This window comes from Paramacrobiotus metropolitanus, unplaced genomic scaffold, assembly GCF_019649055.1.
Source record: "Paramacrobiotus metropolitanus isolate TYO unplaced genomic scaffold, Prichtersi_v1.0 Parri_scaffold0000036, whole genome shotgun sequence".
In the NCBI taxonomy this organism is placed as follows: Eukaryota; Metazoa; Tardigrada; class Eutardigrada; order Parachela; family Macrobiotidae; genus Paramacrobiotus; species Paramacrobiotus metropolitanus.
This window is the reverse complement of record NW_026570256.1, coordinates 255878-283434: the sequence shown is the minus strand read 5'-3', so window position 1 is coordinate 283434 and position 27557 is coordinate 255878. Positions and strand designations below refer to the sequence as shown.

General features: G+C 43.3%; 1 protein-coding gene across 1 annotated transcript; it reads right to left on the bottom strand.

Annotated features, from left to right (window-relative positions):
- Positions 1-16310: 16310 nt before the first annotated feature.
- On the bottom strand, positions 16311-17992 carry LOC129589687 (uncharacterized). The gene is made up of 3 exons (XM_055484527.1): positions 16726-17992; positions 16543-16656; positions 16311-16382 (listed from the first exon to the last, which is right to left on the bottom strand). The coding sequence occupies exons 1-2, from the start codon at positions 17549-17551 to the stop codon at positions 16550-16552; spliced, it is 933 nt and encodes a 310-aa protein (XP_055340502.1). The 5' UTR covers positions 17552-17992; the 3' UTR covers positions 16311-16382; positions 16543-16549.
- Between the last annotated feature and the right edge of the window lie 9565 nt (positions 17993-27557).

Sequence of the window (27557 nt, the reverse complement as noted above, 5' to 3'; positions counted from 1 at the left end):
TATGACTCAGCACAACCGCAGCATATGGTTACTGCATATGTATACTGTATAGAAGTACGAGGGCCCTTTCATAAGTTTTAGTCTTTGCTGCACGGTTTTGAACTAAATCAAATTTACTTTTTCGAATCCATAAAATCTACTTCTCTACTCTGTCTGCACTGCAGGCATCTGCTCCCCAATTCTTGAAACGAATTCAGAGAAAAATGACGCGGTAAAGAGGAGATCGACCCATAAAAATTCTGTTTCTCTTCTTTTTAAGCTTTTTGCTCTTAGACATCTAATATTGCATTTAAAGTGAAAATTATTTTGAACTAGTAGAAGGCTAGGCTATGTTGATAAAATGGCTGCGTCAAGATATTCTTGCGTGATGTTGCAAAACAAATGAGCGAAAGACGAAAAGTGTAGGTGCGTGCTATCTTGGGGTTGCCCCGTACGGAGGCTGTACCGTGTCAAAGTCAATCTTCTCCAACCTTATCTGCGAGGAACTGCAGCGATTCCTCGAAACCATTGCTTCCTAAATGTTTAGTCCCTCTACTATTGCTTTCATGGTTCAACGAGATTATTATTGTTCGTGGCTGTTTTAGAAGAGACGTTGTCAAGATGTAAACATTAAAGTATGGTTCCTCAATTCCCTGGTCTACGTCACAGAAGATTGCCCAGCTCGAAATAGCTTAACCGGTCCACAAACGTTAGAACGTGATGGCAATGAATCAAGGAAAAGAATAAATAATTCGCCAAGAAATAAAACTCCAGTGTTCTTTTCTAGCAATTTCTTGAAATATGTAAGGAAAATCCGCGGTCGGTAAAATGTTAACTCATTATTGACGCGAGGCATTTTGAGCCTGGATACCTTTGCACGAGCGGATGCCAGTCGCCAGCCGTGGGCGGTATCACCTCGGCCATTGCCCTATGATCTAGTTATGAATGCTACACTTTTTAAAAAATCAGATCATAATTTTATTAATTTTGGTTCGTATCAAAGGCTAAAGCTTATGAAAGGGCCCTCGTACACTACCTAATTTACTCACTTACTACGAGTAATATTCACACACAAGTTGTTTACATTCTTTTACCGCGTGGAGCTGCACTAGCATATTAGCGCAACTGGCTCGCCAGCGATGGTGCTGCATACTATGCGCGTCTCTTAATTATTGAAAACACTTGTAGTAATGCTGTGCACTTGTAATATACATAATTATTTGCCAACTTACCGAGTAGTTTAATTGCTTATCTGGATTGTGCACGACTTGGATATAACTGTGAAATTCGACATGCGCCCAGTGTACTGTATGGATACTACTGTACACTGCACAGTTATATTGGTTCACTTTCACTGTTTGATTCAACAAGTTGTTTACATTCTTTTACACTATGGAGGAGCACTTTAACGCATCAGGCTCGTCAAAGCCTTTCAACGTACAGTAAGTAAAATATAATTGCTTTTTAGTGGATATTACTAGTTCCTCTATTCTCAGCTTATTTATACCTAAATAATCATAAAAACTAACAGGTACGACGGAATATTATTTTCTTTATCACTGTAAATTATGACTGTACTGTGTAATCAATTTTGACAGTTATTTGCAGTCTTATGGTCTATTGCGTGCATGATTGTGCGTACGTACAGATCAACTGGAAAAAGTCCACCAGGGTCGCCGCAAATTTTTTTCCGCTGGAGCTAAAGGTGCATTTCTATTAACGATTACTCCGCTATTTGCAGAATTTATGAATTTCTTGTACACGAAGTAATTGAAGCTAAGGTTTTTAGTTCATATTGTGTTGGAACACATGGTATATTTTTTATGTGTACATAGTTTCGGGGATGCTACAAGCAACGAGGGCTCGAGTGGAAAAAGTTGGCCTGAACTTCTCAAAGATTGTTTTCACCTTGTCAACGGTATGGCGTAATTTGCTGATTTCGCAGTTTTTATATTACAGAAATTATTATTATATGCTTGTATGTTAGATCAATGCTTTTATAACAAAAAATACATTTCGTAATGAACCCTAATTATCATAATTAATGATCAATGTACTGTACAGTATTGCACTGTATATACTGTACAGTGCAATACTGTACAGTATTGCACTGTATATGTAGTGTGTACCGTGTACTTTTAAGGATAAACGTTCTTTACATTTCTTAATAAATTAAGCACTGCTGCTTTTTAATGCCAGGTAATAGAAATATGCAACGATAGCTTTTTTGTAATTTTATTTATTTCTGCATTTAGTTTCCTAATAACAAGCGCAATTCGTTTTCAGCAGTTTGCAGAGTATTAGCATCCTTTGCACCTAAGAAATTAATTTTTCCAGAATGGAAAATCATCGCCGTACAACCTTGAAGCCGGACTCGCATGGCCGGAAACATTTCAGGTTCAAACATGGCATCAGCTTTTGCTCTTATTGGGTTGTACAATTTCTCTAAACTAAGAAATTTCCCAAAATTAAAAGTGGCGACAATGTTAACAATTCGTGGATTCTTTAACGATGCTTTTCGATAGCCATATTTTTGCAGTTTCCGGTAATAGTGATCCAATAACGCGAGAGCATCACTGATGGACTTTGCACCATTAACTGTGATCTTGCCGTTGCGGTACACTTGGCAGTGCGATTTGTAAGGACGAATGGAACGGAGAAGAAGCCCGGAAAATTTATGCGGTGCATAATGAGAAAGCGGAGCGCGTTCGGATAAGCTGGGTAAGTCAATTGCGCAGCCAAGGTCAGCAGTTGCAACAACGGTAGTTATTTTCGCCATTCAGCCAATTTGCAAATGTCTCCGCTTTTGAAAGCGTTGTTTGTGGTAATGAAGTAAGCTCCTTAAACTTCGGGCACCCAATGTCTTCAAGATTAAACACTCCAGGCAAATAATTTTCCAAAATCTTTTGCTTTTACAATCCTTTGGCAAAAAACGTTAAACGCGCAGGTCGTTCACCAATAAGCTCCAGCATATCCTGAATGGCACTAGCGATGTCTAAGTATAAATAATCTCCACGATTATGCCAGACAAGTCCGTGCGAGTGACGCGATTGGCTCCGAAATTCAACGCGGTAATGATTAAAGTGGAATGGAATGGTGAATGTGTAGCACCTGCTAACACCAGTTGGGCAATCACAAAATGCCAGCTGTTTTATAAGCCGTTGGGAGCCAGCGATAAACCAATCAATATCCAAGACAACCCTCCGCTTTGAAGTCTCCATTCTGTTATCGGTACGCTAGCAATAGCTCCGCCCTTTGGAAATGGATTCCTTAAATAGGTATCCGCGCACGACAGCTGATTTGAGATTCCGACTACCTGCTTCGGTCCTTGTTGTTTGGCCAACGACTTCGGGGAAAACGACGTATGTGTCAAAATTAATTATGGAGCGCGATAAATTATTTGACCAACCATTTGGAAGAATTATTTTGGTGTAAGGAGAAATGCAGCCAGCCTACGAAATGCTTCAGCGCAAAGTACCTGGGATTGAACTGGCAAAAAATATTCAACAAATTGTGGAGGATGAAAATTATTTTGATGGTAAACAAAATATTTTGTTGATACTGGATGACGTGGCAAGCGGTTTGGTGAAAAACGAGCATTTATCTAAACTCTTCACTCAAAAAGTACACCATAAACGGCTTTGTGTATTTTTATTATTCAATAACCTATATAAACAAGGGTCTGCTATGCGAGACGTGCATCTTAATGCGCAATATCTTATACTGTTTAAAAATAATCGTGATGTGAACCAAATCAAGATTCTAGAAAGGCAGACTGGTTTAAAACATCTCAGCGGGGCTTACGAAGAAATCGGCCAGGAACCATTTCAACCTCTCATTTTGGTATGAAACCGGACACACCTGCCTATTTAAGGATTCGTTCAGCAATATTACCGGGAGAGTTGACTAAAATTTACATCAATCCACATACGACAAACTTGCCCAAGAATGTGTGATCAGATTTTAAAAGACTTTGCACCGTTTCTCCTTACCCTGCGATCGCTGAAACCCAAGCAGCGTCGTGTTCTTTTGGAAAATATTTCGAAACGACAACTTCGCTGTTTTGAAGAAATTTGTTTGAATTTGGTGAAGAATTCAGTACCTCTTACCACCGATCAGCTCAAGGTGTGTCAGCGTTGGCGTCGACCATTAAAGCTGATTGCCCTCAAAAAATATCCTTTACGAAGCAAGAGGGAAATTTTATTACAGCGCGGAGGATTCTTACCTGCGGTTCTACCTGTATTGGCAGCTGTTTTGGGAACTGCTTTACTGAAATGAAACCGGAAGTGCATTATATTGTTCCCGCGAGCGAAATAAAAATACTTGCAAGTGACACGGTTGGTCGTATTGTAACGGATGTCCAATTACAACAGCAGCCTACTGAAGTTGTAGATATTGTAAAACTGGATGATTTGATGAGAGATATAATTTCACGGAATACGCTCAGCGAATGGGAGAAAGCGGAACTGTTATCAAGAAACTTGGCTCGCTTTTTGGCGCTGAAAGAGTCGGCGTTTGGCCCTGACCAAAGGGTTATTCCACCTCCAGCATTTGTGCCCCCAATTCCAGTACAACTATTAAAGAAGCCGTGGGTACCCCCTAATATGCCTGATCGTATGTTAGATGCTTTCCCTCCTATTCCACCTGCACCCCCCGGCAAAACGCAAGCGTGCAAAGCGAGAAGTATTTGATGAAAACACTTTACAAATCGAAGGTCCCATCGGTTCAAGAACCAAATCTCAGTTCAACTGGATGACTATTAATAACAAATGAGTGGTGGATGCGTTCCTTTTTTTTGTCTTTGGGTGAAGGTATGACATGGAACTGCACATCTAGCTGTTGCGATGGATCAAGCACTAGCGACGACGAACACGATGGCCAATCTACTGCTACGACAAGCGTACCTGAACCCTCAGGTACGCTTGAACGTATTACTGGATGAAGACGGGGACTTAATTCGCGGGAAATATTACGAAGCCGAACTCAGTCGTGTCAGAAATGGCTCATAATATTTTTTATGTCACGCTTCCATCTGATGCCTGTATGCAACAGTTTCCAAAGAATAATGCAGCTGAATGGACAACAAAGTTAAAGAGCGTGATATCCCTACCGGGACAATGGGAAATGGCATTGGTGGAAATACAGTATCCTAATTCAATGTACAATTTACCCAGTCCCCAAACACTGGACGTAGACCAAATTACTTCTACGGATAGCAACGGTGTTTTTGTTATGGAGCGGAATACAATTACGGTACCTGCAGGAATCTATGAGAAAAGTGACATCATTAATTTTATCAACGGTAAAGTACCACGGTTAAAGCCATTTCGCGATTCTGCAGCGGAAAAACAGGCGGCTTTCCAACTAGAATTATTAGCAACAGAGCCCAAGCTCAAAGTGAAATTTCCCAGCGTACGTGTTTTTCTGAATTTTCCTCCCTCATCTTTGCATCTATCCCGTATGCTTGGATTTAAAGAACGACGATTTTCTGCTGCACAGTCTGAACAATATGAGAATTTTTTTATGGAAAAAACGAATTTTGCTTCCGCAGCTACAACACTGTCCGACCAGCTGAAAGCCTTGACAGAGTTGCAGCTGTTGGAGACGTCTATTACAATGACAGCAGATAAGCCCGTAAATATGCACATTGGGAACCAATCAATTTTTGTCTACTGCAACAAGTGCGATTACAATATTGTGGGCGATGAAACTATGCAGCTTTTGCGCGCTTTCCCCATTAAAGCAAGTGTTCTTCGCTTCGAAATTGTTTCGGAAAGGTTTGAGGATCCACATTATCTACCTGTTTTATACGATAGACTGGACACTATCGATATCAACATTGCAACTGATCTCGGAGAAGCGGCAATTTTTCAGACTGGAAAGTCAATGGTAAAGCTACATTTCCGGCCCATTCAGTATTACTATCGCTAAAAAATGCCCGTAATCCTCTTTGAGCCGTCATTTTCGTTCTACCTGGATTTATTTGCGGGGGCCGCCACGGGTGCTGGTAGCCAGCATGGCTATGGAGCCGTCATCACACGCTATCGCGGGAGTTTAATGCAAAATGGCAGTGGATTTATGCTGCCTAATTTTCTGCGCGCAATGTTTAGTAAATTAGCGCATTTTGCTGCCCCGGTTATTAAAGCAGCGGCACCACATGGCAGAGCAGCAATGGAAGCAGCAAAGTCTCACTTACGCGACGCAGCAAAAACAGTTCTTAGTGAGACATCCAGGAAGGTAGGAGAGAAAATTTCGGAAGCGTTAACTGCGCAACCCCAACAGCAAGGAGGCATTAAACGGCTCAAGCAGCAGCACAAGAGGACAAAGAAGATAAAGAAACCTTCTTTCCGACTTAAACGGCTTAAACAGATTCCCCCAAGAGAATTTGAGGACGCATTTTAAAATGGCTTTTATTTTGGAAGGAAGTGTACCAGCTATGCAGGTCGAGTCGGATTTATTCTCGGTTCCGGCCACTTTAGCGGATTTTGTACGGACAGAAGAAGAACGCATTCTACCGACCTCTGACCAAACAGAAGAAATTAGTTCTGGAGAAATTTCCTTTTACATTCCCCCTTCAACGTCGGCGCTGCTAGTGCTACCAGAAATTACGCTAGAAATGGATATTGCAATCAAAAACCAAATTGCAAGACTTGGTGCGGCCACGCATATTGAAAACACGGATCTGGTAGCACCAGTGAACCTAATAGCGCATTCTGTATTCAGCTCGGTAGAGGTAACGATGGCCAACCGCCTGATAACTAATTCGACCCCATTGTATGCCTACCGAGCTTACTTGGAAAATTTGTTGGGATACACACCGGCTGCCCTAAAAAGCCAGGCAACAAGTGCTGGATTTTATATAGACACCCCCGGGTACCTAGAAGATCATACCAATAACGCTGAAGAAGTAACGCGCAAAGCCATGTTTGTGACCAACGAGTACGTCGCATTCAGCGCCAAATTATGTACGGACATTTTTCAGCAGGGAAAAAATTTGATCACCGGTGTACCGCTACATGTGCGCCTCATTTTGAATAAGCCGGAATTCTACCTGCGTTCATATGCCAATCTTCAGTGGATACTTTTAAAGCATACATTCGCAATCCGCGGCTGTATGTCAAACGCTTCGTGCCTAATCCGGCATATTTCTCTGCGCTTACTGCCCAATTATCAACAAAACTGTGAAATACCCTACTGAGCAAGTGTGTATGCGTGTTAATGATATTGGTACGATTCAGAGCACAGTGCTGGCTAATTTACATATTGGAGCAGTACCAAAATGTGTTTTTGTGGGATTTGTGAAAAGCTCGAGTTTTCACGGGCTGCGCCGAGGTAATCCATTTAACTTTGAACATTTCAACCTCAACTATATAAGTGTCGAAGTCGACGGACAATCGTACCCCGCACAAGCCTACCGACCAAATTTCGCCACGGGTGACTATTTGCAATCATATGACGGTCTGTTGGAGACGCTTGGCCGCTTGCACGCACCGGACGGGGCGTTGCCTTTCGACCGTAAAGCATTTGCGGAAGGATTTGCTATTTGGGGATTCGATCTGACACCTTCACGGACAGGCCGGGGACCGATAAGCACCGTGCGCCAGGAAAATCTATCAATCCGCCTGCAGTTCGCCGCCCAAATAACTGAAATTTATTGTAACGTAAAATGTTAGCCACAAAAGTCGTTTTGCCACATCCGGAATTACCACTAATAAGAACAGAAGTTGGGTGCATGAAATTGTCACTGAGCTGTACTTCCATTTCCTCCAGTCAGCATGCGTCGAGTTTCATTGAACATAAATGAAATTAAAGGCGTAATGATATTATGCACAGGAAATCTGTCAGTAACTTTGAGCGTAATGACAGTAACAATACGTATAACATGGGAAAAAATGAATGGAATGGCGTAAAAGAGCGCCCAGAACAGAATCCCCTTCGAGTTCTTTTCGACGACAAGAATTGGAGGTGGAGTTTCCGGATCCATTTTAATTCAAATATACATACAATTTAGAATTCGGAACTATTGAAACTGATAAATGAGAAATAACAAAAAAAACGGTATCGCACGATCTACCTTATTCACAATCGCTGTCAACGATCTTCATGTCCTAAGGAATTCCGCTCATTTCGTCTCCCCAGTCTGGATTGCATGGCGGGGCGAATGCGCCATCCTGAAATCCCTCGTCCTCCTCTTGTAGATCTTCCGGTTGCGTAGCTGGCGGTCCATGGCCGGGCTTCAGAAGCTTCATTTTCTCAAACTTGTCGACACGCTGATAGTAGTAATCGAATTTAGGCAGTTCATTCACTTCATCCAAACCAACTCCCATGACGCATTCGCTCCAGATCTTGACACTAGTACTGTCGGGACACTCCACCGTAATGACTTGCTGAATCTTATATCCGTAATTGGGATGGTCGCGTCTCTATTTCTTCATGTAGTACTTCAAATAATTGCGCAGCCTACCATGAGCCAAATCTCGTATGACGCGGCGCCATTCGTCTTCGTTGGCAATTCTGCACGACAACTGCCCCCCGGCCTGGAGACTGCATTTCGCTGGCTCCAGCGGATACAAAGCGAATGCAACTTCTCCCATAGGACTTTGATGAAACCAGTCATCTCTAGTAAACTGCAGGCGCACTCCAATTGTGATATCAGGAAATATCTTCTGCGCTGCAGTGAATCGATCCTTAAGATGCTTGTAGACGGTCTGCAAGACGTTGAGATCTTTCGCATCAAGCTGTGGGTAATAGACTATTCCATTTTTCATAGTACGTGGACCAGGTCCAATGGGAGAAAGTGCGTGAGCGATTTTTTCCATAGACATGATTGCGGAAATGTTGCACTTACACGTGAAAAATATTGCCAGAGATAGGCTACTGAAAATCTTCAACTGATCGCTAGTTGATTGTACTAACAGACGCTTGCCATTTTCTAGATGATGCTGATGTGCATTATCGTGAGTATGGCTTTTCTGGTTGGCTGCCACGCAGGAGGCTGGATTCCCTGCTACAAACACTCTGCGACTACCAGGAAGGCGTGGTCAACTGCGCAAACCGCCGTCTCACTGCCATACCTTTACCGGCTGAGCCAAAAGCATGGGTGAAACACGTATTGTTCAGCGGAAATCGGCTTTATGCAGTGCCCTACGCCGGATTAACGGTTGCGTTTCCACGATTGGTGTACTTGGATGCGCGCAGCAACCCTCTAGTTGATTGTACTGAGCCAGCCTCCGTCAATTTCAGCGTGCTGACTGACTGTGTGCCGCGCACAACGGATCGGCCAGGAAACAAAAGTTCAAATTTACCGAAAAACAGTACGCCGACCACTGCCAGTCGAAATGTGACTCTTACGTCTTCCACCGCGGCATCAACCCAGGACGCGGACTCCGATTTTACCATTCCCAATATTATTTACTCAATTATCGGGATTGCGGTTTTTTGTATTCTAGTGGCTAGTTCGGTTGTGTTTGTTAAGCGTCGCTGTGTTAAACATGCTCCCGACGGTTCTAACGACAATGTTGAGCTGTCAGTGCTGAACGAGAGTGTAGAAGACACCCCACGAACTGACTAGCTCGCACAGTCTCCCGGTATGTCTTTGCGTTCTGTGATCGTTATCTGAAATTCTTTTTGTTTTTTTGTGATTGCAACAGACTGCTATTATTTTGTTTATTCTCTGCGGTTGTGATTGCTTCACCTGCGAGTCGATCTCTGTAAATACTAGCGCTGTGTACAAACATGGGGTTCATGATCGAATTTGACTATTTTGTTGTTGGAACCATTAAAAAAACACTGAACCACGTTTTTCGAAAAGCAAGAGTAAATTCGAAACTATAGTATTGCGGCGTATAGTTTACAGTACAAAATCGAAATTTTATCTCACTGACGGAGTAAAAACATACAGCGTGGTGACATTAATCGGAGTGTATGATCGTGTTTTTTAGGATGTCTGCCAAGCCCATCGTAGAAAGCGTGGAGCAATCGGACGCTGAAGCCGATTTGGTGGATGCCCAGAGCGGCGCGGAGTCAAAACACGACGCGAGTGAGACGGCTGCCGATGGGGACGAGGCGCTGAGAGAGCCTGTGGAACGGACCGCAGCGGAGGATGCGCAACTTGTGGCGGTGGAAGAACAGATGGAAGAGAGCGCGGAGGAAGCAGAAGAGACCGCCCAGCCTCCGTCGCCGCCGCACAAAGAGACACGGGGTAGAAAGCGCCCCACCAGCGGAATAATGGACTCCGATGACCGGTACTTCGACGATGAGGATCGCCGGAAGAAACTACGCTCGGAGATGATGGAGGCAGCAGAAAACGATTCTGATAAGGACCGGCCGTATTCCGATGCCGATGATGAATCTTCGTCTTCGGAGTCTTCTTTGGATGAAGATGTACGCAAGAAGAAGAAGAAGAAGGTGGTCATCCGTAAACGCGCGCTGGGAGAAGGATTGCCGAGGTACGATTTTTCGATTTTATTAAACAGTTTCACCTAGCAAAACATTGTAACATGTATCAACCGTATTTTTTTAAAATTTCAGAAATTCTTCTTCGGAAGCTGAATCAGCCGGGAATTCTGCTAGCGTTTCGCGTGTGTATGGGCCCGCAGTGCAGAACAATGAGTTAAAGTAAGTAATTCTTCCTTAGTGTCATTTTTCGAAAATGCATAGTAACTGGAATACATATGTTACATGCGTATCACTTACTGAACATTTTCGAAATTTTTTTTAATGATCCGTTTGATGATGTGGAGATGGAGGAGGAGGATGCGGATGAAGAGGAAGCGCCCCTCATGATAAAGATTGGGAAGTATATATTAACAGCGGACAATAACCCCAATGCCGAGGGGATCGGACACGCACCAGCAGACGAGCTACGGGATGTATCGGTCGACTACAATGGCGCCGATGATGAACCAGCTCCGGCATCTTCGTCCCGTGCGAAGCAGCGCAAGCGCCCTCCACCTACCAAGCAGGGAAAGAAGCCACGAGCGCGTCCTGGGGTGAAAGCGCTGAAAGAGATCAAGCAGCAGCAGCAAATGACCAGTTTGGTCATCCGCAAAACTCCGTTCCAGCGTCTTGTCCGAGAAATCTCCCAGGAAATTAAGGAAGACTTCCGTTGGAACGCTGCGGCTATATATGCCTTACAAGAATCAGGCGAGCATTTCTTGATCGACATGTTCGAGAAGTGCATGATGGCCGCCCGCCACGCCAATCGCGTCACGATCGACAAACGGGACAGAGCGCTGGTGTCGTTTTTGACAGACCAGTTCAAGTTGCCCCCTGCAGAACCCCCTGCTGCACGACCACCTCCACGCGCGCGTGAAACCCCACCGCCGTCTGCTGCACGCCCTGCTCTACGCAGCCGCAAAACCGCACAGCCGCCGTCTGCACCTCAGCCTTCTGTTCTAGCCGCTGACTCCGCTCCGGCTCCTGAACAACAGCCCTCCGTGTCTGCCCCTGCCGCTGCTCCGTCTGTCGATGCCACCGCGGCCACTGCTCCCACTAGCCGGGAAAACGAGCTTCGGGAGGATCACGGTAGCTCGCGTTTGAACCAGCCACGCTGCTCTCCGCGCCGTAGCCACCCGACTGAGAAGTAGCGGATGGAGTGTGTGTGTGTAGGTGTTTTTTTCTCTGCAGCTGTTATTAATGGTTTTTTATTTCATTTCATGTATGGTTCCTGTCAGAACACTGATTTTCTGATTTTGTTCGTGCTTCACCGTGGGCAGGTATTATGACTACACATTCTTTTGTTTTTTTCTGTTGTGCATATATCTGGTAAGTATCACTACATACGTATCTGTGTTTTTTCTCGATAAACTGCGAAGGGGTTAACGCTTGAACATTGCCGTTACTTTTTACACTTTCAAACTACAAATGCGATGCGTTCAATAAAATACCATGGCATCTGCAGCTTGAAGTTCTAAAAAAGCGGTACTTTTTCGAACAAAAAACACTTGCACACCTACAAAAAACACATAATTACGTAGAAAAAACATAAAAAACTAATTAAAAAACTAAATTAAATTTGTAATTGTTTTTCGGGTTTACCTGTAATTAGTATACAGTATTACATAACCTATAATTAGCCCTAATTAGTGTACACCTGTAATTAGTGTACGGTTACGCTCCACTACACTACATAATTATACGTTACGCTCGGATGCACGCACGTCACGCATGAGCGCACTAATTATAGATAATTATAGAGTAGAGTACAATAGGTAGGGTCTAAACTCCCTGTCTAATCTACTTCGTCATTGTCATTAATCTTTTAAACATGACCTGTTGGGTCCAAGATGCTTGCATCATCATTGTTGAATGTATCTGATTCCCATTTTTTTTAGATGAATGTTTTAGCTTCCACAAATAAAGATCAGTTAAGAACTGAATGGTCATTAAGTTCAGTAGCGTTCTGCATACTCTTTATTGCATTACTAAGTCTTATTAATTTTAATCTTTTTCTTCCAACAGTTTTCTCTTACTTGACATCGACCTTGCTCATTCACAAACTGTCCCACAGTGAAAGTAGTGTTGATTGATTGAGTGACCAAACTACCACTGCTGTTTAGTGCAAACTGCCCGTGAGGTGAATGAGTGACTGGCCTAACACGGCTATCCAATTGATACCTAGGGTAGGCAATAACTGTTTCTTACATTTGGGTATGTATGTTTTCGCTTCGGAAATTCAGTAATTTATCAACATACTAATCTAGACCGGCTGGGGACCTTAAGAAATGCGGAGGCGTAGCCGACGTCATTTCTTGTAATATTATATGCCGGCCTATGAATCTGATAGCAGATTATGAAAAATAAAAAATTATGTCGTGCAAACTGGCGCTGTTTCGGTTTCTTGGTTTCGCATCCATGCTAAAGGTGTGTAGTGGAACTAGTTGTCACATCTCCCAAGTGACTCATGTCGGGCAAAAATTCCCACGTTTATACGTTTTGTTTAAAATGTGCTGATGGAAGCAATGGAATGTCCAATTGCTCATGCATGCTTTTGGTCTTTTAAAAAAAGGGTTTCATTGTTTTCAGAACGTGCAAATAATCCCGTTGACGGTTGTCGCGAAAAATATTCTGACAATGCGTAATACTGCCAAACCAACATAAGTACGTCAATGAAAAGCTGAAATATAAACCCATCCGGTTCCGGTAACCGGAATCTAGCTCACCTTGTCGGGGATACTATCTGCCAAGATGCCAACATTTTGCATCTCATTGGTAATTGGGAAGAATGCCTTCCTCAAACACTGATAACAATGCACATGAAACTAGACTGCACGGAAATTATCTCTTCCCAGATTTGATAATGAAATCACCGATGTCATCTTTATTTTTATGACATCATATTGTGAAGAATTGCTGCTGCTTCAGTAGCAGGATGTCACTATGCTGAAGGAAAGTGCTATCATTAGAATAAAGGTGGGCAAGATCAGGTCATGGGTCTGGAAGATAGTACAGTATTTAAACTGATACTGTGACCCATCCTTCCTCGCCGTTCTGCGATTGTGCCACAGTTTCACCGAAAGAATGATATCCAATTTAATTAAAGAGTCCTCCCGTTCGGCGCAGAATGACTCCACTACTCAAAAGACGCGAGTTCGAGAATTTTGGTTTAGGTTACTAAGTTTAACTACCACTGTCCCGCAGCAGAATAGGCGAACAGTGAGCGATGCTGCCACTATCCGGCTCACATTTAACGCTCGAAATGCGCTCGAAATTACAGTCTGTTTTTTTTAATTTTTTATTCAGGAGTGAAAAAGGGGCGTGGCTTATACACAGCCATACAGGAAGTGAGAATGCTTTGACTCTGTCCAGTGCGTATATATGTACAATAATACAGCCACATTGACTACAACAAGTTTCAACCAAAAAGCTCCAGTATGTCAGATGCATGTGTGTCGATGCGGCAGCACCGTGGACAGTCTCGGACACCATGGCCTGGTTTGCAAGCTGGCGAAAGGAAGGCTCGGTGTCCACGCCGTTCTGAATGAAGCAACCAAGCGGGCTTTGACTTCGGCAAAAGTGCCTTCCTCACTCGAGCCGGTGGGCTTAGACAGAGGCGACGGAAAGCGGCCCGACGGAGTGACAGCTTTCCCGTGGAAGAATGGAAAGCCGCTAGTGTGGGATGTTACCGTGGCAGACACCTTTGCCCAAACTTACATCGGCCAGACGTCCAGAGCGCCGGGGAGTGCAGCGGAAATACGGGAAAACCGAAAGTTAGGAAAGTACAGCGGGCTGGCAGATCGCTACGTTGTTCAACCGCTGGCGTTCGAAACTACGGGAACATTCGGACCGCTGACGAAGAAGTTCTTTAAGGATTTGTCGAGAAAGATCTGTGACTGTACAGGCAACCCTCGCTCAGGGGAGTTTTTGCGTCAGAAAATAGGTATCGAGATTCAGCGAGGAAATGCAGTATCTGTTCTCGGTACTTTTAGTGACATGGTGGAGAAGGAGGATGTGTATTTTGCCTTCAAATTAGCTAAACGGCAATGAATGTTAAGGATTGTTGTTTTTGTTAATTGTGTAATACGCTATGTAAACCAAAAATTAGGAAATGGACTGTTTATAGAAATCCAGAAAGCCACCCTAGACCAGAAGAAACACGGAGGCGAAGCGGAAGTAGTTTCATAATAATTACATTAGAGCACATTCGGCATTTCAGCTGTAAATTGTTTTTCAGCTGGCTAACGAAAGCGTGCAGATAATAAGCAGGTTGCTGATACCGGTGCCCTTTATCACGACAAGCTACCAATGAAGCAATCATCTATTCAACGAAAATCAATAATACCAGTTTGCAGTCAGTGGATAAAACCTATGGATGGTTCAGTGTACATACCTGACTGCCTGGAAATCCGCGTTGGCGCATTTGATGCCAGTCGCTTTCAGTGTGAAATTGTGCCTGTGCAGTAAGACCCTGACCAGATACAAGAGTACTTTCTGTTTTTTGGGTTTCTTCTATCTTCTTTCTTCTATCTTCTTTCTTCTATCTTCTTTGGGTTTTTGGGGCAATTTGATTAATGGTTGTGAAGCTGGTAATACGGGAGTGAAACTCGCTACATCGATTAAACAACGTCTGGAAATCGGTATTTTGTTTATTTCTGTTTATCCTGTTAATGAAGGACATGATTCCACAGGAACATTTTCTAAGAATCATCGGAATGCAAGCAGAAAGTTTCTATTGCATTGCGTGGTAAACATCCCCGTGCTGAAAAAGGGTGGCGTTGTTCACATACATCGACAGCGTTTCGTGACTTTACCTGCCTCCCTACGGACGATCTTCAGTAGGGATTCCGTCCGCTTGTTACGGAATTTTGTCTGTCGCATATCATTACATGAGATTAGAAATGCAATCAGAAAAGTTCAGCCGTTTTTTTTTTATTACAACCAGACAACAGCCTACTATGGTACTTCATAGCGCCTCGCTGTCCACCGCGTGTGTATTGGAACAAAATCCGTCAGTAATGCACGGTAGCAACAGAGCAAGTGTCTGCAACATCAATTTATTCGAAGAAAATTTATTGGAAATGTCTTTTTTGGCGTCTTCTAGACACCTGGGAGGCTTTTCTTTCCACCTGTCAAATTATAAAAACCCGTTATGACAATGAGAATATCTGCAAAAGCTTTGGCAGTTCATGCAAACCCACAGCTCATAAGTCAGCGCAATAAACGGCCAAATACACTTTCTGGGTTCTAAATCTTCAGGTGTCAAGGACTCAAGCCAACGCAATAAAGTGTTCACTTGTCTGCTCTTCACTGCCGGACAAAACTCAGCGAGCGCGGACCTGAAGGTTGTTTCAAAGGTGGGTGTCGATGAACTGGTGAAACTGTACTGACAACGAGGAATGGTGATATAAAAAGGGTCATGGCAACATCGGATGTGCCGTCGTTCAGGCGCTTCCGGGATGAACATACTCGTATGCTGAACTGCATCGATCATCATAATTGCCATGAAACATATCGATAATCTGCTATTGAAACAGCAATTTTGTAGTACAACACGCCGACAAAGGGAAGCATAATCAATACAAGCACCTTCGGCCAGATACAGATAATTGGGTTGAATGTCCACAAAGTCGTACGTGTACAACATGAGATCTGACCGTGGAAATGGAAAAAATTCGTGTAGGAAGAGCTCGGAGTTGTTGGCGATGACCAGATAATCAAGCTGCACGCCCAAAGATCTCAGTAGCATTGTGATGGGGCGTAGTCGGTCGCTCCAGTTGCCAGTGAGACAAAAGATTCTAGCTTTCGTGGTTACACAGTTCGCAAGAATGTAAGCCATTTCACAGAAGTTTTCACGACAGGTAAAATAACTCAAAATCTGTGTCGTATGCTCAGGCTGATATGGCAGAATTATAGATTGATGGATAACAACCGACGACAACAAATGGTCAAAATGTCTGCACGATCTGCAAAAAAATCAGTCTATACAAAAGCAACAAGAGCGTAACTTGACTTCTACGTGACAACATACGATGAAATAAAATAAAATTAAGTAAGCCTTAAATTAAGGGCCAGTTTATTTATTGTGAGCTATCGATCTGGGAAAGCGCGCTTTGAGTTCTTTACCGGCTCTTTACCGGCGGAGGCAGTGTTGGTCGAAAACATCTAAATAACCGAACACCATCAGGCACAGTTCCACGTAAAGGTCACCAAAACGGGTTTCATCCAGCTCGTTCAGGTCTGCAATTGTGACAGGTCAGAGGCTAAAGTTCACACAATGCAGCAAGGAAATTTTCTTATGACAATTACCATGCTGGAACGTAATAATGGTAAGCATCTCTTCCAGAGCGCGGCGGCACGGAATAATAATGTCTGAGCCAGGAGCAAACAATCTTTTATACCACTCTCCGGATACCGAGAACACGAGCCCTTCGTCGGCCTCTAGTTTATAGCCTCTTCTACACAGCAGCTCAACTTTATCTTCGCTAACGCCGAGAAACATAATATTGCGAGTATTTCGCAAAAAACGACTACGAAATGACGGGAATTCTCGGATTCGCTCTAGAGTATGTTCAGTGTTATCCGAAAATTTGTAACTGCGACGTTCCGCATGTGAGTAAAACATCAGCTGAACGATGGGGATTGTCACTTGACGAAACGACTGTGGTGTGACTGGCGCCCCGAGATATCCGCGGGGGCGGAGACAGCTGAACGCCATACCGATCTCTGTGCTATGCAGGACCAAATAGCGTTTGACAAAATCGCCAAACACGCATACATCTACGTTTACAAGGGATAAATTCTCCATGAGCGTGCCGTCGACAAGAAGAACGACGGGTTGCCAGGATTCTGGCTGATTCTCCTCCACACTAACCAACAGCTCGATTTCTTCTGGCAATGTATTTGGATGAATTAATTTGGATTCCTCGGGATCTACCAAACGCAGTTGATCTATGGGAATGCGCTGTAATCGCTGCATGGAACCCACTCGCACCATACAGTGGTCATTATTGTCGATACCACAAACGTATCCACGATACACAGCATCCCCGCCCAAAATATCCACTAGAAAGCGGTCATAGACGCCAGCGACAAGCGGGTATCTTCCGATTCGCGGTAGAAAATGACGCTCCATATTCAGTTTCCGCTTTAATAATCGGTTATGTGCAGATTTGGATTATGCAGTTACTGTAGAGCGCCCGATAAAGTTAGACCATAAGTATGTTTTACGGGGAACAGTACATGGGTTGCGTGTGTACTGCTGTAGTTCGGTAGGTTTCTCTTGACAACTGTATTCACGCTCTTGAGAGTGGACAGGAATACAGGAATATTGTGTTGTCTGGAGGAGAGTAGTCCCGTGGAATTAAAACGCAAACGCCATTAAATAACATGTATAGTTTTAACGGAGCTTTTCATGGCACATACACTGATACCGTACACTGCGTACAAAGATTGAACCGTGTATTTGCACGTACTTAAACTGCAGGACGTTGTAAGCTGGTCAGGAAGTATTAGAATCTTTCAAAAATAAGATCATAATATGCTGCTTGAAACCGTATGACACTGCCGGTGTTCAGTAAAGCTTATCATCAAAATTCGTGCTTGCATTTTCATAAAACTGCATGAAACATGGGCAACTACAACACAAGAAGGCTGAGCTTTGGTGGTAAACGGGGAACGGAAGGCACAGACAGTACTAGCGTGGCGATATTGATCGAAACAAGTATAGTAGACCATGTGCGTTGGTTACTTGTATGGCCGACAAGTAAGGATCCATCTATACAAGTTACGTCATGACCGAACCCACACCGCGGCGATTCGCTGCCGCGCAAATTAGATGTATGCGTGTGTGAAGGCGGTGCCAAAAATCCATCCACGTAAGGCCCTTACGTGTATGCCTGTAACTCCACCCCTTTGCATGCATACATACAAGTAGCCGATCCAGCTGCCAGTCAACCTCGAAATTTCAAACGCTCGTTTTTCGTTTGCTTCTCAACGGATCTTCCCAGTCGACATATCAGAAGATGGAAAATTAAATTTAAAACTTTTTGGTATTTTGCAAGTGGATATTTATGGCGAATCAAGAAAGTTATGACTGTTTTGGTTTCTCGTAGACTTAACATAGGATGCAAGCCACCGCCTCCTTTCACGGGCCTATGCTAAGTCTACGAGAAACCAAAACGGCCATAACTTTCTTGATTCATAAATATCTACTAGATACCAAAAGTTTTAAATTTAATTCTTCATCTTCTGATATGTCGATTGGGAAGATCCGTTGAGAGATGTACGAAAGAGAAGTTTTCAAAATTTTGGAGATCAACGGGCAGTCAGATTGGCCACTTGTATATGTACATGCGAGGCAGCTGGCACCTACACGCGTGCCGCACACCAGCTCGCTCAAACACGTTACGACCCATACATACAAGCCAGTTTTCAGGCGGTTCTAACGTTAGTTGTATGTATGCATGCGTAACTTGTACACATACAAGTTGCAGCGCTAATGCACTAGTACAGACTACAGATAAGTACTCGTGTACTGCCATATCGATTGGGAAAGCACATCGATGTCGTAATGTGGCAGCTTTATAGTGTAGGATGCATATGCACTAGGCGGCATCCAAAAATTACGTAACGCATTCTGGGGGAGGGGGGAGGCCAGAGGCCTTGAAAGCGTTACTAATTGTTACAATGGGGAGGGGGGCTTTGAAAATTTGATACTATTATGACGTCCCCATGCTATATCTATCGAGGGGTTCTTAATTTTGTTACATAACGCTCAGGGGAGGGGATCTCCGTTTGTTTGCACTGGTGACATAGGGGGAGGGAGGTATCAAAATGTCGAATTTTTGCGTTACGTAATTTATGGATGCTGCCCAGTACTGAAATGGCCTACAATGCTGTATTCCACCTTCCCCAGTTATACCAACATACATGCCGCAGGCCCACATGGATACAGACGAGCATACTTTCAGAGACGTGATAACAATAATAATACTAGGAAAGTGTACTTGCTTATGGCGGGCACTGCATGACCGAAGCTTAGCAGGAATATGAGTACATCAGATATTTAGTACAGTAGGTAATTGCTGGTGTCAGTAAATTATACTCGCAATAATTTTTTTATCTGCTATGCAGCAAAAATTTGTATAATGGGCGTTACGATGAAGTACTCCTATGTAAAGTATCTGTACATAGAGTATTTGTAAAGTATTTGTACATGCTGTAACCGGTGTAACCACCCGAACTCCCGCTGTTCTCCGAACATAGCAGAACTACTGGATTTGGCAGTTCGTGGGCCATCCTGAAAAATATTCTGTAAGACCTATTTGGAGAGAAATACGAGTACTTACTGTCCAAATTACTGTCTCCAATTACAGTCTAAATTACAGTGGACGTACGTCAGAAACGGTGGATCCATGGTTTTGCCGGTTATATACGTGTTGCTGGACAATACTGTAGTTAATGCAGTTCCCAAATTTTATCTATGACGAATCGGGTATATGTCCAGTTTGTTTTATTTGCTTACCATTCGAGTTGATCCAAACCCGGGCAGTTATTTTCAACTATGTATTTAACTTAATGCGAGTTATTTCTATTTCTATTAGTTGAAACGTAGCTATATGTAGCGTAGTTTGTTGCCCGAAAAGCCTGACTCTAACGTAACTCTCATAATATTAAAAATTTCGTAAAAAAATGTCCACGATAGCGTAAATCACGGTATAACATGAAGCACTCATGAATAGCGTAAGGCCGCCGCCGTAACTAACACGCTCCCAGAACCTGTTAATTATAAGGACCGGGTGTGGATTTTTCATAACTGCCCAGGGTTGGTTGATAGCGGTAACATCCCCGGCAAATACCAAAATTTTGCAGCAGGAGCTGATCGTTAACCACAGTTTTGGAAATGCTTAAACGCTAGGCCACTGAAGTTACTACTAACTGCACTATTGTCAGACCAAGACGCAATTTGTCCCTGCCGATGTCCACTGTCCACATCAAGCAGCATCAAGCCGCAGGATACAGACGATTGCACTTTCAGAAACGTGATAACAAAATAAGATTTCATTACGGTATTATATTAATACAATAGTTAAATACTATTAGTATTATTGTTAAATAATAATAATATTGTTTAAGGTTCACCTGGACTTAATCAACTGCTGCGCCTATGTTGAAACAAAGATGTGCTATTAATAATAAACAGGCATGCGAGAATCAAGCCGAGTGGGATGAATGCTTGACAATTAAATAGAGCAGATTACTGTATATACGGCACATTCACCATACCGAATGGTTGTTAGTTGCCGGCTACATACCGTACATCAGTTACCCTTCCGGAGTCGGACCCAGGTTCAAACGCTTAATACAGCCCTATTGTTTTCGTGCAGCAAATTCTGACAGTTCCAATACCAGCCCTCACCCTACCTTGGTAGTACTGTATGAATGGCTGTCTGTGAAGCAGTACAATATATAGGTTCCGTATAATAATGTAGTACATGGTATGCATACGGCCAGTTGTTATCGCGAAAAACACACTAATATGTGATATACGGCAAGTTGTCACGAAAATCACACGTCTCAATCATGTTGTATTTAAGATTTACTTTTAGTACGAGTAGCCTTAACGGCTTAACGAGTCGAAATATTGTTGATTTCTTACCAGCTGTTAGGGCTGTGCTGTGTATTGTCAATAATTTTGTCATCGGTCGTCATATGCAGTATATTGTAGCGATAGTATTTGTACGAACGATAAGACCGCCCAGTTATGATGAATCATTCCATCGCGTTATGAATTTGTGTCCACTTTACCGGCTAGTTTCCTTTCTCATGAATTTCTAGAATTCAGTCTTGAGTCTTGACACTCGCTTGCTACAGCTTGCATCTACTTGATTGTTCCTCTTGCTGAAACCCTGGCTTACAACCTTGCTCCGTTTCTTGAACGCCTTGTCATTAAACATGCCTTGAGTTACGTTGTTGTGTTGACCGCTTGGGATGAACCTGTGTCATCCCAATCGGAGCCACCTGTGTAATTGTGTAACATCAGTTAAGAGCGTCCACGACCGCGTCGTTGCCGTTCGTGCCACCTTTCACACCAACAGCCGTTTAATCGTGGTAAAGGCTGATCGCCACCCCACTATAACAGTAGCCAGATAGGCCACTGTTACATGGCGCTCCTGTAAAGAACCATTCCACCTGGACGCCTGCAGCCTGTACCAGCGATTTTCGTAACATCGCTACTTCCGACACCAACCAGCGGAAGTCCCGGAACGGATAGCCGTTTCGTGAGTGTTTACAGTGACAGTTAAAGCCGTGAAATTTGCTTTGTTTGGTCTTGATACATTAATAACATCAAAGTTTTATATTAATTTTCCGAACGCTAAATTAATTAACATCACTGTTCCTGTTGCGATGCCATTTTATCAGAAAATATTAAAACTGCGAATATAGAAAAATAATTTTTGCTGCATTATTTGTTCGCGCTTTGGCTAACCGTTATATTACCGTTGTTCACCCGGCGCCGCTGTGCCGCCGTGGTCTGGTTCGCGCCAAAACTTCCTTGTGTATCGTAAACACTGGTCTAAATGCTTTAAGAGCACAACATTAACTGTCATGGTCCACCAGTTCAATGGAATCTGAGGAGATAAATTTGCAGTCTCAGCTTGGTGAACTCACCAAGGCGCAGTTGCAGGAGATCAGCAACAGTCTAAACGTGTACATTAATTGGAAAGTCTCTAGGTCAGGTTATGTTGATAAATTATCTTCCTACATGTTAAAGCACAACATTACTTTGCCGAACACTTGTATCAAGAATGATAACACTGGAAAAATTAACGCGCTTTCCCCGTCGACATTACACGCAGCGTCAACGTCTGCTGTCCAGTCTGTGTCCTCTGCCCAACCGGCCCGCAGCCTTACACATGCACCTTCAAGGGAAAACAGTGGACAGAGCGCAGTGCGTGGGAATACAGCATGCACTCACATCAGCCACACAGAACCGGTGCTTCGACACGACAGACTCGAGCAACGTTATAAACAAGAAGAAACATTAATTACCTTTTCAGATGATGAGCCTTCCGATGAGTCACTCACTCAAACTGCTTTGCATAGCACTCAGTTAGCAACCGCCCAGAGAGAGTCTGCCGTACACACAGCTGCGCAGCACACCGCACCTGCTCATACCGCGAACATGACAAATGAGCAAGGACAGTTTAATTTTAACTGCGTGTTGCAAGCGCTTGCTTTACAGTCGCAGAAAAGATTAAGTGGGAAGGATTTCAAATCAAAGTTTTTAACGATCAACCAGATTATAGTATAACAGCTTTCTTTCAACAATTCGAGAGAGCTGCCGATGCAATTGGATGGAGTTCAATCCAGAAAATTTGCATATTACCTACCTACCTTGGTGATACAGCACGTCAATACTTTGAGTGCAATTGGCCTACATGTTCAAAATTAAGTTACGAAGAATGGAAAAGTGAATTAATTGATCGTTTTCTTCCTTTTGATTATCTCGTCAAGAAACGCCTTAAATTATCCAAAATGATGTACCAAAAAGGAACAGACATTAACGATTTTCTCGATGAATTACAGATACTTTTTAACGAAATCGATCTTAACATGCCCAATTCTTATGAAGCTGCTGAAGTTCACCGCACGCTTTTTGATGTGCCAGAATACAGGAAGTATCTGGCATTGTCAAAGGCAGTTACATTACCTGAGATTCGTTCTGTGCTCGTAAAATTATATAACGCTGACAAAGCAGAATGTTCAGTTTCACAGTCAATAAATGTAGAAATTAATCGCCCTGCTGATCGTGACCTGTACTCGTACAGTAACAACAGAGACGACGCCGTGCACCGACATTGCGCTCGTCATGAAAATTATAGTGACTTTAGCGGTTCAGATGACCACCGGTCACCGGTCCCACGCCGGCGCCGCGCACATGATGAATATTACAGAGATCGCCGCAATTATGATGGCAATCGGTCACTCAGTGCGCATCGTGACCGCTCACGTTCGCAGCATTCCCGTGAACATTACCGTCGCTACTCGCCCGACAGTCAAGACAATAAAAGACATTATCGTTCAAGTCACTGGAAAAGTTAAAATTATTATCGCGAACGAAACCGTAGTTACGAGCATCGTCGTGAGTCGCACCGCAGTTACTCGCGCGAACGTGTTCACAGTCAAGAATATTATCCTCCACGACTTCGCAAGAATTCGCCCAAACGAGATCGCTTAAAATATTATAATCGGAAACATTGTAACGCGGACAAAATTGTACATCCAAAATTCATCGATTTCGACAGCTATCGACTACACAATGGGAAATTATTTTGTCCTAAATGTAAAGACTTTTTCCATTCGTATGGTGAATGCACAGATTTCAGCCTTGACGACAAACAAACATTACCGCGCATATGCCCCGATGACATTAAAGCCAAAGTGCAGTCACAGTACGACAACTTTATAAAATGTATGTTACGCCGAAGAGGAGATTCCTTTTGGTACAGTGAACAAGGAAAACGGTTGAGATCTTATAATAAAGGAGGGCCTTATGGACATGCCTATGTACCCCCTAAATTCTACGATACTGAAGAAATTAACTTTTACAGTAATCGTTTGGATAAATCGGCATCTCGTTGCAGACTGATATTAACTGAACAACGAGAAAATATGCAAACATCTGATTTTCTCAGACCGCGAACACCTTACATCAAGTCATCTGTCGTTAAAAGCTTAAATAATAATTGTTCGAATTGTCGGATTGTTTCTAGTAAAAACATAACGATTCCACAAAAATTGAAAATGTGCGAAAAATTAATAACTGAAATCTCCGCATTGGTATCGCCGAAATTAAAAGCAGTTGCCGAAAGCGATGAAATTCCGCATACAGAACAGACTTTCTTAACACAAGGAGTGTCAAAAGCTAAATTTCCATCAAAGTTATCAAAAAGTAAATTAAAATCAACACCTCTAAAGTCTAAATTAAAAGCAATGGCTTCGATCATACAAAGTATTCGTCAGTCACCGTTCTACCGGCAGTTAATGAGACAACCGCATAAAATTATTCACCCAAACGCCGGCACACTGCCGTTATGTGAAACTCCCACTACTCCCCCACATCGCCGGATAAACGCGGAAAATTTCCGGATACCGTGAGGGACCCCTTCCCAATCCCGGACATTCCCAGCGGAACCTGACTGTAGGATCCTTCCGATCGCCGGATGGATTCTCGTGGTAGTTCAACGTGAGGGACCACCACGCCGTACGTTAAGGATCATCCCGGACCATTGTGTTCTACTGTTTACTGTACTAATTCCTAACGCTTTGTTTTCCTACGTCTTTCGTTTTGTTGTCTTGATGAGACAGGTATATCTCATCGCTACCGTGAGGGATGTAGCGATAGTATTTGTAGCCATATAGGCCACTGTTACAATATCGTATACGGCGAATATTGCTGTGAGACAGGCAGCGGCGACTCCGGCGAGGCATTTGTATCACACTATCTGGCTTACTTTTAAACAGGTAGCGGAGCCAGGCCTCGACGGTTGTCGCCGTTGCCTGAATGGTGGCCTATATCCGGAATATTGAAACCGTTAGGTCCGGTTGTCAATAATAAGCAGTTTTCTCCCTGCTAGAGAAATCCTTCACTTTCAGGAACGTCGGCAGTCCGTCTGTAGCTTCGCTGTTCAGCAGTTACCGTTTCTGTTACCATAATTATATTAATCTCACTGCATGAGAATGCTTTACAGACGACTTATTAGTCATTAACATGAATTTTGATTCCTATTCTAAATCGATGATAGCGATTATGTGCAAGGATATAAACTTGTTGATGATTGAATTCATGTTAGGAAATTAAGAAACCAATCGGAAGGTGGATGATTACTGTTTCGTAAGTTGGCAGGCCAATCGTCGTTGAAATCACTATGTAAGTCAGAGTCCGCCAGCGTTTTTGGTAAATTAAATAATATTGTCACTTACTATTAAGAAATGTTGAAAAAGCAAAACAAACTGACTAATTTACGGAGATTTGTCAACGCATAACTGCGGTGGCCTACTTTGCATTTTGGTCGCTTGGGGTTTTTCGCAATGGTTCTGACCAAGGTACTGAAAGGACCGTACAGCGTAATGTACTAATTTTAGGCTCCCATGTTGGTCTCTGTAAAACGCAGCCGCATTCAAATCGAATTAAGCGCTGCAGCTTCCACATTTTCTGGAACGTGTTTTTGCAAAAATCATAGTAAACACAGTCTTCGGTTAATATTACAGGATTTTATTTTTTAGAAGATGGCATTATATAAAATATATAACGAAATAAAGAAATGCAACAGTATTGATTACTGCGGCTGAGTCAGTTGCGACTGAGTACTGCTAAGAAGTTGCCGGTCAACTACACAGATTAAAGGTGCCTTAATTTGGCTGTGCATTGTTAGTATCATCACAAATTGGCAGTTTGTATAATCACTTGAGAAGGCGTGAAACAAATTTTCTGCAACTTGATCAAGCTAACCTGAATACAATTTTGGAAGAAGTATTCAAAATAGTGCCAAGAAATGCAATCCCGTCCGGAGAGAAGAGTGGATTCTCATATAAATAGACTGAAAAAGGTTGCACAGGATAAGTAATAATATTGTCGTAGCGCAGAGGCCAAATAACTACAGTACTTACACCTACAGAGTAGACTGTGACCAAGCACTATCACTTACGTGGTGGTGTGGCGGGCCGCACTGTGTTTAGTCCAAACCCAAACGTTTAAGCTGAAGTTTCTTTGGGAACGTGTGTACAACCAAAATAATTATGAGTATCTGAAGCATTTTATAGGGTACTATGTAGTTTATAAAACGTCGTCTTATTGGCCCTGTGTCGCCAAATTATGTCCTTTCGCTGAAATTTTACTATGGCGCACTGTTAAAATTGAGGTCGATGCTGTGTGCACGGGAAAACACGGGTATTGGCTGCGTGCACTTGTATCTCCACGGGATTTGCACATTATTAAAATGCAGTTCAGCAGGAAATAAGAGCGTATAGTATAGTATACTTCAAACACAACAAAAACCTATACGTATAGCTCTCTCTCTATTCTGCCCAATTAGGCCGTGAAAAGCCCACAACAAGAAAGCGTAATTCATATGTGTTGTAAATGAATACATCGTATCTCTTGTTTTCTCAAAGGTCCAGGACTCGTGCCAAAATGATTTCAGCGTCACTGCCTCCATATGAGCGGCTCTTATTTGATGAGCAGCAAATGAGCTACGAGAACACTGTCGTCGTTCGCAATGATGACAACGTTTATTCGCTGGGAAACATACAGAATATCTCCGTAGACTACGCGTACATTCACTTCAGGTCCACAAAAGTCAAACCTGGCTGGATCCACGCGGCCCGCGTGTGGCCCTTACCGTTCATTGAGGACATCCACCGGCATGTGTATCTTATCGGCAAGCGGGTATTTGCGGCTCTCCGCGACGAAGACGACGGGCCATTTCGTTTTCGGCCAGCTGTTATCGTAGGAATAGTCACTGCGTGCAGATCTTGCCGAATATTTTGCGTCAAGACGAAGAAAAGCGCGTCTCACAAGGCCCGCACGGAATTAGTGGATAAATGCCAAGTTGCCGTCCAGCTGCCGGTCACCGATCCGCCGCTGCTGTGCCGAGTCGATGGACTAATGTTCAGAAAGTTTTTCGTTCCGTTTGACAAAACGCAACACATTTTTAACGACGCTTCCGACAGATCGCGGATCATCAAACATTTTCGCGACACGATGAAGCGCGATGTACGGTTGGTCACCTTATCGGATTGCTGCCGATTCCATCTTAGAATCCAGCAAGACGGATGTATGTTTATTGCCGTCAGTCTGTCAGCGGACGCACAAACAGCGCAGTGGATATCCAAAGCAATGTCGGAAATGCTGCTGACCCATCTGGCCACCCGGGATGGTTTGCCACCGTTCTTTCAGACTGACCTTAGCGAAAGTCCAGAGCTTCCCTGCGAATCAGGTTTGGAATGTCGGGACTCCCGATTTTGCTGGGGAATATACCACAGTAGAGAATTCGTTGTTAATATACCGCTTGCAGTAAAATAATAAAACATCGCGAGTCAATAAGTAATCGAGCGAGCGGCTTTCTATTGAGCTT